This window comes from Camarhynchus parvulus, chromosome 4 (genome assembly GCF_901933205.1).
Source record: "Camarhynchus parvulus chromosome 4, STF_HiC, whole genome shotgun sequence".
Classification (NCBI taxonomy): Eukaryota; Metazoa; Chordata; class Aves; order Passeriformes; family Thraupidae; genus Camarhynchus; species Camarhynchus parvulus.
This window is the reverse complement of record NC_044574.1, coordinates 70,843,880-70,857,383: the sequence shown is the minus strand read 5'-3', so window position 1 is coordinate 70,857,383 and position 13,504 is coordinate 70,843,880. Positions and strand designations below refer to the sequence as shown.

The 13,504-nt window shown below is 37.7% G+C and overlaps 1 protein-coding gene across 7 annotated transcripts in view; it reads right to left on the bottom strand.

The window, feature by feature from the left end:
- INPP4B (inositol polyphosphate-4-phosphatase type II B) overlaps positions 1-13,504 on the bottom strand; it is a 309,017-nt gene that overhangs the window by 10,022 nt on the left and 285,491 nt on the right. The window contains exon 24 of one of the 7 annotated variants that reach the window (XM_030947365.1): positions 2,541-2,832. The exons of the other annotated variants lie outside the window; for them this stretch is intronic. Within the exon in view, the coding sequence (XP_030803225.1) occupies positions 2,829-2,832 (4 nt within the window). The 3' untranslated portion in view covers positions 2,541-2,828. Of the gene's footprint in view, positions 1-2,540; positions 2,833-13,504 lie in introns of those variants that run through there. 7 annotated transcript variants of the gene reach the window in all.

The window sequence follows — 13,504 nt, the reverse complement described above, 5'->3', positions numbered from 1 at the left end:
AGAGAGTCAAGCACACACATGAGGGCACATTTTGGCTTTTGATTATCAGTCACACTGATGTCCCCGAGCAAGGTTTTTGGAGGAGATGATGTTCACATTTTGGGATGTATGCTTCTTTTTTAGAACTTTTCCAGCTACAGTTATTAGCAACACTGGAAATGTTGAACTCTTCTACACGATTTCTTCAGGTAGAATAAATAGGCAGCTCTCTATTAACAGGTGTCCCATGTGCTAGTGGTGACTACAGTTTGAATTCATGTCCTACTGCACTTGTGCTTTATGGGAATTTTCCTTTTTTTTTGTAGACAGATTCAAGCAAGGTTTTTCTGGTCCTGCTGTGTTTTTCTTGTTAAACTTCAGTGCTGACACAGAAAAATAGCAAAAGTAAGTTGCTTCTCTAGAGTCCCATCTGATCATAGTAGAGATATTTCTTCAAATAGAAAGGATTGCTAACAGTTCTCAGTCTTATACAGTTTTGATAACTTACCTATTCTTTTTATTTCAAGACAGTCAAATTCATAAGCAGCTTTCAAGAAGCAGCTTCTCTTAAGAAGTTTTTGGAATGAAAGCATCCTAATTTCTACATTTTACATGTTACTGGGATTGACTGAAACACTTCAGAGAATAATCACCTGTATCAATGTACAGCACTACAGTTCAAGAAGGCAGCCCTAACTTTTTCAAAGAGAAAAGGTGGGATCCTTGGGAACATCTCCTAGCCATTACGAAGCTGCTGCACTATCACATCTAGAAGAATAAAACATTATGCAGAAGGAAATAAAAAGGTATCAGCCTAGTCCTGAAGGATTTCAGTATCAGAGCAGAACTCAGATAAAACATATAAAGGAATATTGGGAAACAAAATTTTATTTTGAAAGATAAAGTTGATACAATAAACCTCCAACAATTTTTAAGAACAAAACAATGGTTCTGCATTGTTTCAAAATGGAAGATAAGGGAAGGGAACCAGCAGAGACATCTTTTGTATCAATGATCTTTAAAATTATTCTTTTTCTGATACACATTTAATAACTTACAATTTTTTCCCTCAAATCTACATGGCACTAAATAAAGTAGAAGATGCTGGAAATCAATTTTTGCTTCTTACAGGATCCTATAATCTCAGCTCAAAACAACTAGAATTGCTGAAACTGATGAGCAGTCTTAGATCTAAGAATACTGAAGAATTCAGTCAGTGATTTAGAAAGCTGCTATTTAAACACACACAAAAAACCCCAGACTGTTTATCAAATCTGTTTTATCAAATTGTCACGCTAAACTCCCTCCTCCTGTTTTACCTTTTGTACTGCAAGTTTTTCCCTACTCTTGTTGCTTGTGCTGGCATCCTCTATTTCCGTACTCCTTTCTTCTCTCCTTGCTTAGTTATAGCACATGACTTTTCTAATGCATTATTTAGGAAATAAAAAGGAAAGTATATGCTATAACATGAGGCTTGACCACTGAGTTGGACCAAGCAGCAGATTCATTGTGCAGTCATGATGATAAGACACCTAGATCTTGAAAAAACAGCTATTGTGAAGTAACTGTGGGGTTTGAGCTCAAAACTATGATGAAGTTTCAGTCTGTACAGAGCTAAAAATTCAATTTTGAGGAGGTGGTCAGAGACAGCAAGCTACTGGAGGCTCAGTGGTGGACAGGGCACAGATTTTAAGCGCTATTACGAACAGGCCTTAACAATTCAGTACAGAGCAACAGATTAACAAAGCAACCCTCTTGCAGCAGTATTTAATAACAGGCAAGGAGACACTTGGCCTTACAGCCACACAACCATATCCAGGAAAACCCTGTTGTCTAATGTGCTCACATGGACAGACAGAGATCCTTTGGAAAGAATGCTGAAGTCAAAATTCAATTTACACAGTTGCTCTTTTGCTCTGCTGTGTATGTGTTCTCCTTGAAGTCAAAAGAATTATAAATGTGCAAATTTATGACCTATTTTATCAGCTCAGCTGTGTTTGGATTTCCCAGAGCAAGTGAAAGAGGCACATACCCTGCACTGCAGGCAACAAAACAGCACAACTCACTCCAGCTTTGGGCTATGGAAACATCTCCCAAATTGTTGGTTCACCACAGAGCAACACCCCTACTATTTGTCTGTGTTTACTTTTTAACATACAATTAACTCCGAAGAATAGATGGAAAAAGGGCAGTTTCAAGCTTTATATCTAATATGCATAAAACATGCTACTGGGTAATATACATCTCTACCAGTGCTAATCTTAGCACTTTCGAAATCTCTGCTGATTGCAGAAGAATTAATATTTTCCTTTGTGACTGATACAGAATGCCTTCAAGAATGTTTTTCCCTCAATGTTAAAGAGCATCTATATGGTAAAAAATAACACTGACAAAATTATTATAGTGAAAATATAAGAAACATAAAGAAAAAATTCCAGTTAGAATCACAGTTTTTGTCGTTGGTGCATTTAAGACACCTACATTAGCAGGTTAAATTCACCCTCAGCAGCTGAACAGCAAAGCCAAGTTGACTTTCTGTGCCTGTGTCCCTCAATCTGCCAAAATGGACAACAGATACTGCCCCACGGGAACAGTACCTTGGTCATGCCAACTCCCAGACTGCCCTGGAATCACTTGAGAGTACACTTAATCTGCCAAAACTGCATCTGGAAACATTTCATAATTTCACTGTATAAAATGACTGAGATCATGTTCTAGAATCTATCCCCAGAGGTTTTCAATTTACAAGTGTGGCCAGAAGCTTCAAGTCCTGCAAAGTCATTGTGGTGACTGTGTGAGAGATTAGCTTCAGAACTGAAAAGTGATGGGTTTGCAGAGGAGATTCTTCTTTACCTGTCAAAACAGCAGAGCAGTTTCTGAAACATGATTTTCACCTCTACTATACTCCAAGGAAAGGATTTGCTATTTCATTCTGCTTTTTACCAACAGTCCTCTGCAGTATTGCACATCAATTTTACAAAGGTTTCTCTGTCTATCAAAAAATATGGTTCTAATAATCTTCCTAGTCACTCTTCTATAAAGTATTAGGATTACATGTATATGGGAATTTCTCAGGTCAAAATTGCAAAATCTTTCCTGACAAACTTCTCTTACAAGGTTTCAAATTCAGTCTAATGTACAACCAACGCTAAAGCAAATGTGGTCTGTATCTTTGTGCAGGGAAACAACCAAGCAAAACCCCACAGGTTTTACCTTCACTTAAGCTCTGAATACCTACAACATTTCCCTTCCATAAGGTTATGGCACTGGCATAATTGGTTAGTGAGTCACACTTGTTTCCAGACTGTTTCTGTCACAGCAAGAAAGTTTTACTGAAAAAGTATTTATACATTTAGCTCACATAGCACAGTGAAACATAAATCCATGATAAATTCTTTCATATGTCTAATCAGGTTTAAATACTTTCTGTTGACCATGAAAATAAATCTTTGTGAGTCATCCCTTTTCTTTTGGCAAAAATTTTTTTAGTCTTTTTCCCCATGCTGAGGACAAGTAGCAAAGCTGATTTAAGAGGCAGAAAGGGCTTCCTACACTAGTTAACAGACATGTGTGAAAGATGAAGCTTAAAGTCTGTTATTCATTTCTAGGTGTTCAAGTCTATGGGTAGGATGACAGAATTAAGGGCAGAGAACTGCTGGTGTAAACAGAACATTATTTAATCTATGTTGCATCCCTAATTTGGGTATTTTAAGGGAGGAGGGTGCTGAACAGCAGGAATTCTAAATTTGAATGTTGTGACTTGCTGGGTTTTTTTGCTTGCAACTTTAGTTTGAGATAGATGAAAGCAGGAATGCAACTGCTTTTCATTAATGACACCAACTCACATAGTCTCTTCATGGGATTAACCAAAGTGTGAGTCATAAACTACAGGCAACTGCTAGTCTCTAAATAATTCAGCTAAATAATGCCAGTTCATTAAAAACTTTCACCTAACACACGGATACATTTTTTAAAAAAACACAAAACCAGTTTGAGATCTTATCTGTTCTGACCCCAACTGTTCTTTCAGCAGCACACACAGTATGTGGGTATATTTATACAAGGTGAATTTGTGCACATATAGATTCCCCAGTCACAAAGAAAAATGCATCTAAATCTGATTTTAGCTGCTACCAGGAAAAAAAAATGCATCCCTGTTTTGGTTAGGTAGGGAGCTGACCAAAACAACCTATCCAAAAAATGCATAGGCTGGGATGCAGACTGCAGCAACCTGAAAATTGTATCCCAACATTACTACCAATAAACCATCTTCTCTTCTCTTTAGCAGGTAGATTTTAAGAGAACTTTGGAAAACGCAAGGAAAATTCTATTTGAATCAGAAACACACTATTTTTCCATGTACTTCCTTCAGGGCAAATGACAAGGCTCGGTAAAATTCTAATTTAAATGCCTTGAATGCATTTGTCGTCTTTTCTGTTAATAGGTGCAATGTGGAGACTTAGAGAAATAAACCTTTCTATAAGAAATTGGGAGTGAATGTAATTCTTTCATCTTACTTGTTTTGTTTCAGTATCTTTCTAGAAGATGGCTGAAATTTTGGAGTCTGTTCTTCACCCAATTACCAAGGAGGAGAACTGAAACTGAAATCTTTTAAACAATATTGAATACAAGCATTTTCTCTTTGGTTGTTTTATTTGAATGCTACTGCAGATTTTTTAAGAAGTCCATTGTATCTCACAAAGACAATATTAGCACAGATTCACTTTTTAAGCAAAAATACCGCTGCACTGACAGGGAGAATAAAGAGATGAAAGCCCATACTGTTTTGCCCCCAGTATCAAGGAAAAAAAAGACTTTCGGAAGATTTGAGATCACTAAAGACTAAAAATTCAATAAGCCATATATTTACCTTCTGCATTCCTAAATCTTTGCTGGCAGAAAGGAGTAAATAATTTATAACACAGGTGCAAATATCTTCCTCTCTGTAATAACACTACATTTTTCTTTCTGTTACAAAGAGCTGAAGGACATGGTTTTGCTCAGTGCAGTAACAGTAATTGTCAGTTTGCCGAAGATCAAAGATGCAGTTCTCAGGATAAGCTCTATGAACTATGCTCAGGACTCCCTGAGCAGCAGAGGAGTTCACTACACTGTCAGCATCACTTAACCATGAGCTAAGTCTCTGACAGATGAAAAAAATGGCAATTTACTTCCTGACCTGGACTGAACTATCAGATACATATTAATTTTTTTATAAAGTCAGTCTTTCCTGTGTTGCATACTGTTCTCTCAAGCACATGACCAGTAGTGTGGAAACATTATCACCAGAGTTTAAGCTACAATGCCTTGGGACCTTCTACAGAATCTGCCAATTCCTGAAACTTTGGAGTCTCTGGATTTGAGATATTTTAACTATGAATGTTCCCAAGCACATGCTCAGCAAGCCACATATGCAACTGCCAAGCAGAACAGCAATGGGGCTTTCCACATTTGGTGGCAATTGCAATCACAAGTAAGTGGAATGGATGCTATTTTAAAATGCTTGTAATTGGGAAAAGAGGGTGCTTTCCTATGAGAAATCCAAAACATAAAAAAAATTGGAAACATCCAAGATTTTGTGGGAAACATTCATCCATTATTATTTTCTTCTGAAGAAGCAGCATGTCAATAGCAATGTTGGAGTATTTCCTTCCTTCCCCAGGATGGGACACAGAAGGTAGCAAGTGGGTATAAATCTCTCACTGGGATGGTGGAGAGTGATCTTTGTCCACAGTGCATTTTTCTACTCTATTATATGCGCTGCTTGTTATGTACACTGGAAGGAAAACAGTTTAAGGAACATTTCAGAGTTTCATCATCTCACGGTGCTCCGACTTTAGATAAACACTGCTCCAATTTTCCAGAAAAACCCTGTATTTTGAAATAATTGCAGAATATTAGACTACACAGATTGAGGCTGTGTTGGGGGCAATGCCAGTGCCTCCGATTTTACACTCTCTTTATAAGAATACGGTTCTCAACTATATTCTTATATGTATAGAAGATTACATTCATATTACATTTGTACTACATTCATATACATAATGTGTCTGAGACACATTACATCCTGGTATTGCTCATGTTTCTGGCCATGCTTTCTTTAATCACTAGGAAAACCAATAACACTTATTCATATGCTTCAGGTGTTTGGATCGAATAAATATGAGCCAGAGGCCAGGTGTTCATACAGAAAAATCTACAGTGCAGCCAAAAAGCACATAGGTTGTTAATGAGAAACATTTCATCCTCTCCAAATGTCAGGCCTTGAGGAATTCCACTTTCTTTTTAATTTCTAATAAATGCTAATGCCCTTCAATTATATTGCAACTCACTCCACATTAACCTCATTAGGAATAATACTGCCTTTCCAGGTGAATGAGGGATGTCAGCACTCACAGTCCTCTCTAGCACTTGCTCATTGCCAGTGCACTATGAAAAAGTGCAGCCACTCTCCAAAAACGTCTGAAAAGCCTGATTCTGTCCCTGTTTTTTGGATAATCCTGAGCTTCTGTGTCTGTTGGACAGCACTTACAGGCTTCTGGTAACTAAACAATTTCGTTTTTTTTTTTTTTAAGATCTCAACTATTCTTATAGCTTTATTCTCAATTACCCTTTATTAAAAACTTATTATCAGTTCACATCATCTTGTCAGAGCCTGCTATACACGTGGATGGAAATTAGTCCACTTGTCTCTTTTATTAGTATTCAATTCTCTGTTTGTTAATTATGCTATTAATGTACAGCTACTGACAGCTTAAATAAAATCTATAAAACACAAAACCTGCAATTAAACAGCAAAAGCAATTTTAAAAATATTATCTTTGCTGAGCTACAGGCATCTCTTGTTATCTCATTAATGTACACAGGGGACAGGGTTGGCTTGTGCACTGTTTATGTACCACGTGGTTCATAATATCCCTCCTACTCTCTTAGAACATGAGTTGGTTAAAGCAAGCACTCTGAATTCCTTGAACTATTTCCTTTGCTTTTCCCGCTTGCACGAATTGTTAATGATGGCAGATATGGGATTCAAATAAAGCTAAAGACATGTGAGTGCAGGCCAGCAGCTGCACTTGTCAGACAAGAGTGCTCATCAATGCAGACAGAGTATTTTTATGTATGAAATAATAAATGACATTTTCCCCTGCATGCTGCACAGTAATGAAACACATGCAGAACACTACAGAATATGAAAAATGTTATAATCCTCCCCAAGATGGAATTGCTCACAGATAATGGAAATTTCAGTGGAAAAATAATGGGTTTAGATTCGACCAATAATGTTCTCTCGAGTACAGAGTGATTTAACAACTGAAGAAGCAACAGACAACCTGAGGGCAAAGAAAGAGCTCTCTACCAAACACTTGCTTCCATAAATAGGGCATACTTTATTTAGAAACCTTCCTCTCCCTCCCATTCATTCAAATTATTAGCTGCATATTTTTACTAAGGAACTCTGATTATAAGTTCTTTTTCAAAAATAAACACATCAAATCACAATGGTAAAAAAACTAGAGCAACATTTAATGAAATACTGAAAAAGTGTTCTTCAGTATAGAAGTATAACTTCTGCACCTGTATCTACTCAAAATGGCAAAATATTTCCAGAATTTGTAATGTTGCTGAAATTATGCAAGCTAAAGTAACTTTGTCCGGAAGAGCTATCAAATAAAGTTTTTCTATGAAAATAAACAACAATTTAGGATAAGGGCACACATTGCTTAATGGCTACTGCTGTCTATGTGAACAAGGAAAGCAACCAAAGTGGAGTAGTTATCAAAGCATGCAGTAGTTGTCATATGAATTGAGCAAAAAAGCAAAGGAAGCAGCCTGTATGTTGTAGCAGCTAAAGTTTAAAGAGTAACTGAACAGTACACATTTAGTTTCTTACACATTTCTTCTTTCTAATAACTTCTGGCTTCCTTGACCTCATGATAATAAATAAATTCGTGTCTAGTGACAAGCATATGTTTAAAAGCACATCAGGTTCCGATGTCAGCAAAATTTTCCTCATGCTAAGTTTTGCCCTCATACCTTTATTTTACCTTCAGGTATTTACCATGATAACTACAGAACACACTTCTGAGATCTGATCCAACTCCTTTAAAAGGCAACGTTCCCTAACCATGAGTGGCAAGTCTTTGGGTGCCAAATTTAACAGCCCAGGCTTCCTCTGCTTCTAAGGAACATCCTCAGGATGGTTCAGGGCCCCTCAATCAGGCTACTAACCATCCTCCCCAGGAGAGTACTGGCAACTTGAGTCCTTAACTGGGCATTCATACAATAGGTATCTAAAGTTTTATGACAGAAACAGCTTGATTTTAAGTGTTGCACTGAATTCAGTGGTCTTTGGAAATAACTTCTCCAATGCCAATTGCCCAATGTTTTTTCCATCTCATCTTCAAATAGCTTTATAATCTCCAGCCCATACTTGCACTGCCACTGTATCCCCTAAAAAATGAACCTCATAAGCCTAGATTTTATCTCCAGCATGGATAACATGATGGATAACAACATAAACTTTCAAGCTCACTTGATGACAGAGTATTTTTGAAGGACAGACTTGATTTTTGTCTATAGTGTGAATAAAAGAAAACCAAGAGATTTATGAGCCAGGAATTGTCAGTTTTGGGCTACATTATGATGTGGTACAGAACATTAGGCTTTGCAACAAGATTAAATGTATTTTATTTCTCTTTTGGCATTCCATACCCAATGGAGTATGGATAGCGAGCTTCAAGTTTTTATTTTTGCCCTATAAGATCATTTGACTTTTTCAACTCCATTGTAGTATATTTTTAATTTAATAAACATTATAATTAAAAAAAACCCTTCTTGTCTATTCAAGGATTACAATTCAGAGGGGGTTCATTTAATTCCAATAGTTTTAACATCTGTGGTTTTAAGTTGCAGAACGCTTCAAAAGTAGCTATTGAAGTAATATATTGCTTCATTTACAAAGGAAATTGGATGCCTAATGCATTTTGTGGTGCAATAATAATGAAGCTGTAGTATTTGCATAAAGCAGCCCACAGTAATATCAGGTGTTGGTCCTGTCTGAAGAAAGGTTTTTAGACTTTTCCTAGCCCAGTGTGGACCCATTATTCCATCGGGTTACACATTAGCATAGAGATCAGTGAAGTCCTCACCACAGAGAGCCACATTTGGGGAGGACCATATCTCATCTGTGCCTGAAAAGCTGAATGCATGGGGAGAAGTTGCTTTTTAATTTAACTCTTGGTGTGGACTGTTAGTGGAGAGCAGACTGGCCAGAAAGGACTGATGACAGCATCATAAAGATCTGCATTCCCTTCCCTACTTGGCACACAGCTGCTGAAGCTGCTTAGAGCAGGGCATGGAACAAGGCTCACCACAGACCTCTGACAGCAAATTTCTAGCCAGTGTTTGCTGGCGTCATTCTTTTGACTTTGCTAGAGCTATTACAATTTTAGTTCACGTAAAATAAAAATTATTATTATTTGGCTTTTTGTCCATGAATGTAGTATGTGTATGGGGCACAAGCCAGTATTTTGAAAAAGAAAAACTCGTCAAAATTCAAAGCACTTGAGGAAGATGGTTGCTGTTATCAACACAGTACTCACTGGACTGCACAGCTGGGACTATGGAACATGTGTGAGTTTTGCTTTCCAAACAGTTCTGATTGGTCTGATCAGAGGATCAGTCTCTTTATCTTACCAACCTATTATTTGCTAGAATGGATCTCATCCTGATAATCATGATGATCATTTCTTCTTCTTTTGGGTATGAATTTATGTAGACCTAATTCAAACCTAGGAGGTGAACTCCAAATGGTGTTACTGTATTAGCTGCATCAACAAGCAAAAAAATTTCAGGGTTTAATCTGCTCAAGAGAGAAACACTCTCAGAATAGAACCATGTCTCAAAAATATCTGTCTTGTGTTTGAACATCTGTGTAAGCATGCAGGAGGTAATCTGTACTGAGTTCAAGTTCATTACCACCTCATTGCAAGTTTGTTAGAATGGAATTAAGTTAAGACTGAAATGAGTTTTTTTATCCCTATTGTGCTGCACCAAAGAAGACGCTTTGTGACAGCAGGAAGAATGATTGCCTTTAGGACAGAAAACATAAAATTTGAGATACATCTGTCACAAAAAGATTTTTAAAAGGTCTGCTAAGTCAACAAATACTTTTCTACACTATGGTACCCAGCATTGTCTTGCCAGTGAATACCCTTGGTGTAAAAGTGAGAAAATGTGGCTGATTTGAAAAATGTTACTGCACTCAAGTTTCTCTGAAAACCAAGAACAAGAGCTTGATCACATTACATGAAATGACCACATTTTCCTAGAGCTTCTATCCCACCAAAATTTTCATTTACAAACAAAGATCATCACACGAAGATAATAAACCTACAGGGCAACACAGGACATGAAAATCTCAAGTGTTTTAATTACCTTTTAATTGCCAATCAGAAACCACAGTGATGCAGAAATAAAGTACTCTAAAACCATTCTGCTGTCTTGGAAAAAGATTTGCAAGGTTTGTGAGCCATTTTAAATAATTCGCTTCATTAAGTCATCTAATTAATCAGCAATGTGACAAACTAATTCCTGCACTTCTGTATTTGTATATAATTATGTGTGTGTGTGCATATTATGTGCACTATAACACAGACCAACATACTTAGGAAGCAAAGGTTTGATGTATGCAATGTTGCCTTGTCAAGCATCACCAAAAGGTGATTTCAATCCCCTTTAGCCAGAAAAATATTTTATTGACTTTTGCTCTACTAGATTGAAATTATGCAAATTACAGTCAGACAGACAATAACCACAGTCACAACACAGTATTCTAATTCTTCTGTGGAGCAAAGACAGCATGAAGCATAAGGCTGTATTCACACTAAGGGTTTAATGGAATTGTGGATGCCTCATCCCTGGAAGTGTTCAAGGCCAGGTTGGATGGGGCTTGGAGCAACCTGGTCTAGTGGAAGATGGCCCTGCCCATGGCAGGGGGTTGGAATGAAGTGATTGTTAAGGTCCTTTCTAACTCAAGCCATTCCATGATTCTATGAAGTATTGTACTTTTCCCTCCAAGAAAGAACAGAAGGATGTGAGCTGCTACAAGAGCATGACAGTATTTACAGAAGGCAGCAATGCAATTTAACAGGGGAAAAACAATCCTACAGAAGCAAAAGCAAAATGCCTCTGCCTGGCAGCACATCTTGGGCTGCTTGCATGGCACAGGAGAGAAAATAAACAGCATCATAGTGGTCTGATATGTGCCAACTTATGTTAAAAATAAATTCAAAAATTGTCTTCACACGGCAAAAGAATGTCAAACTAACTTTAAAGTGATTATCTACAATTTTGCTGACAGTATCATTGTGATAGCAAATTTTTACAGAGAAAAGTGACATAGGGAGCAGCTTTCTCCCTGAGGCAACCACACAGCAGGAAAGCAAGAGAGGACTTTATTCAGGATGATGTTGAGGGAAGAGCATCCATCAACACTCAAAAGCTTACACACCAGTTCAGCAATGTCCAGAAGGCAGAGAGCCTTGAATTGTGCAGCCAGCATTGCTGCATTTGCTATGTCAGCATGAACCCAAGTAGCAAAAAGGAGTGTGAAAACAGAATTAGTACTATGCAGAATAGTGAATGTCAGTAAGGTAATGAACATTATTTACAAGCTTTGCTATTGCACATTCAAGTACAGCAACAGGAGCAAAACAGTTTATGAGAAGAGGCCCTTTTAAAGAAAAAGTAGATTCAAATTAAATTTCAAACAAAGGAAGGACTATGATGTCATAAGGGACTTGGCACCTCTATACTAGTTTTCTCCCACTTTAAAATTGAAAGAGATCCAAGTGCATTTCTTCCTCTTGCCCTTTGGTTGTCAATTATAAGCTTTTTAAGTCAAAAAACATTTGACTTTAAAAAGTGCAAGTGGAATAAATATTCAAACCAGTTATAGCCAATATTATCAAAGCAGTCTCTTGTGGATTTTCAGAATCATTTAATGGATCTTTGAGAATGAGATATTGTAGTAGCTGCTTGCCTCTGCCTGATGCTACTTTGATCACTTCAAAACCAGCCAATAATGCCTCTGCCACAGTGCCAGTTTAGCCATTTTTATTTGCTTTCCTGAGGCTTTCAATGTAACAGCCATTTAGCAGAAATAAACTTAGAACAGAGACCATGTCAGTCTTGCTTAAACTACGTGAGCTAAAATCCTAAAGAAACAAAACCAAAAACATATGAAAAACACTCCACAACAAACTTCTCTGGACCCTCACATATTTTACTTACCACACACCACAAGGCAGTTTGCTGGAAGTTGCAAACCTTTCTGAGCTGATTACCTTGTATTCTGTAGATGCTCTGCTGTCAACAGTTACGAAAGAATTATAAAAGAATTTAAATTAAAAAACCACCAACTTTGGAATGATTCTTGCAGAACAAATATAAAACCCAACACTATTTTGACAGGAATTATATATTTTCATCAGATTGTCAGTTCACCCAGGACACAAACTATTAACCAGATGATCCTACAACAGGGTTTTATAAAATACATGACTGTGTGATCAGATTACACCTTAGTCTTTTCAATGTTTTAGTAATCTAAACTAGTTCCTCAAATCTGAAAAATGCTGGCTGGAGTGGGGCTGAAGAGTAAATATATGTATTTTTTAAAGTCAGGTGCATCTCACTGATCTATTGCAGATAATATGATGACTTTTTAGCCTGTCTTTCTCTAGAAGCAAAGGGTACATGCTAGCTCTTGGTGTGAGGGGAAGGAACAGGAATCTGTACATTTCCTCTTTGGGCACAGGGACTGAGTTCAGCTAAACTGAAATGTGGGATAAGAAGGCTCAAGCATTACAGTGTTCTCACAAGTGTAAGGAAATGTGCAGTCAAGGGGAGGCTGTAGCATGAAATTAAAGCTGATGACACATCAGGAAACCCATATGATGAATGAGAGGGGCAGAAAGGAAGATTTCTTATATATGTACTACACAATAATTTTACAGAACAATAAGTGAAGTTCCTGAGTACCACACACAGAGGCATTGTCTCCCTCAGTAAGAGGTAACCTAACAAAAGAGGCTGGTTCATATACCAAAGTATGTCATCTCTTAACAGAAGAGAGAGGGAACAGTGATTCCCTTCCCACGCTCTGATCTCCGTGGTCTAAGGGACTTTAAATCTTGGCTAAGCCTTGCCTGGAATCACAAGACTCTGCAGAGGAAGAAACGTGCTCTGGCACCTTCCTGGGGCATTAGGAGCATCTCCAACAGAGCAGAAAAGCCAAGGGCTTTTCCCACTGCTGGAAGACATGGCAACATCCAGGCTGGGGAGAGGAGACCAGCTGCCAGGGAAGTAAACCTAGAGCAGGGCATGGGAACAGCACTGCAGATGCACAGCCAAAGCAGTGCCCAGTGATTTTGGCATTAGGGGCATGTTTAGAACCACAGTACAACTGCAACACCACTAAGTCCCAGGGTGGCAGAAACTAGTTTAACTGTTCTATCATTAG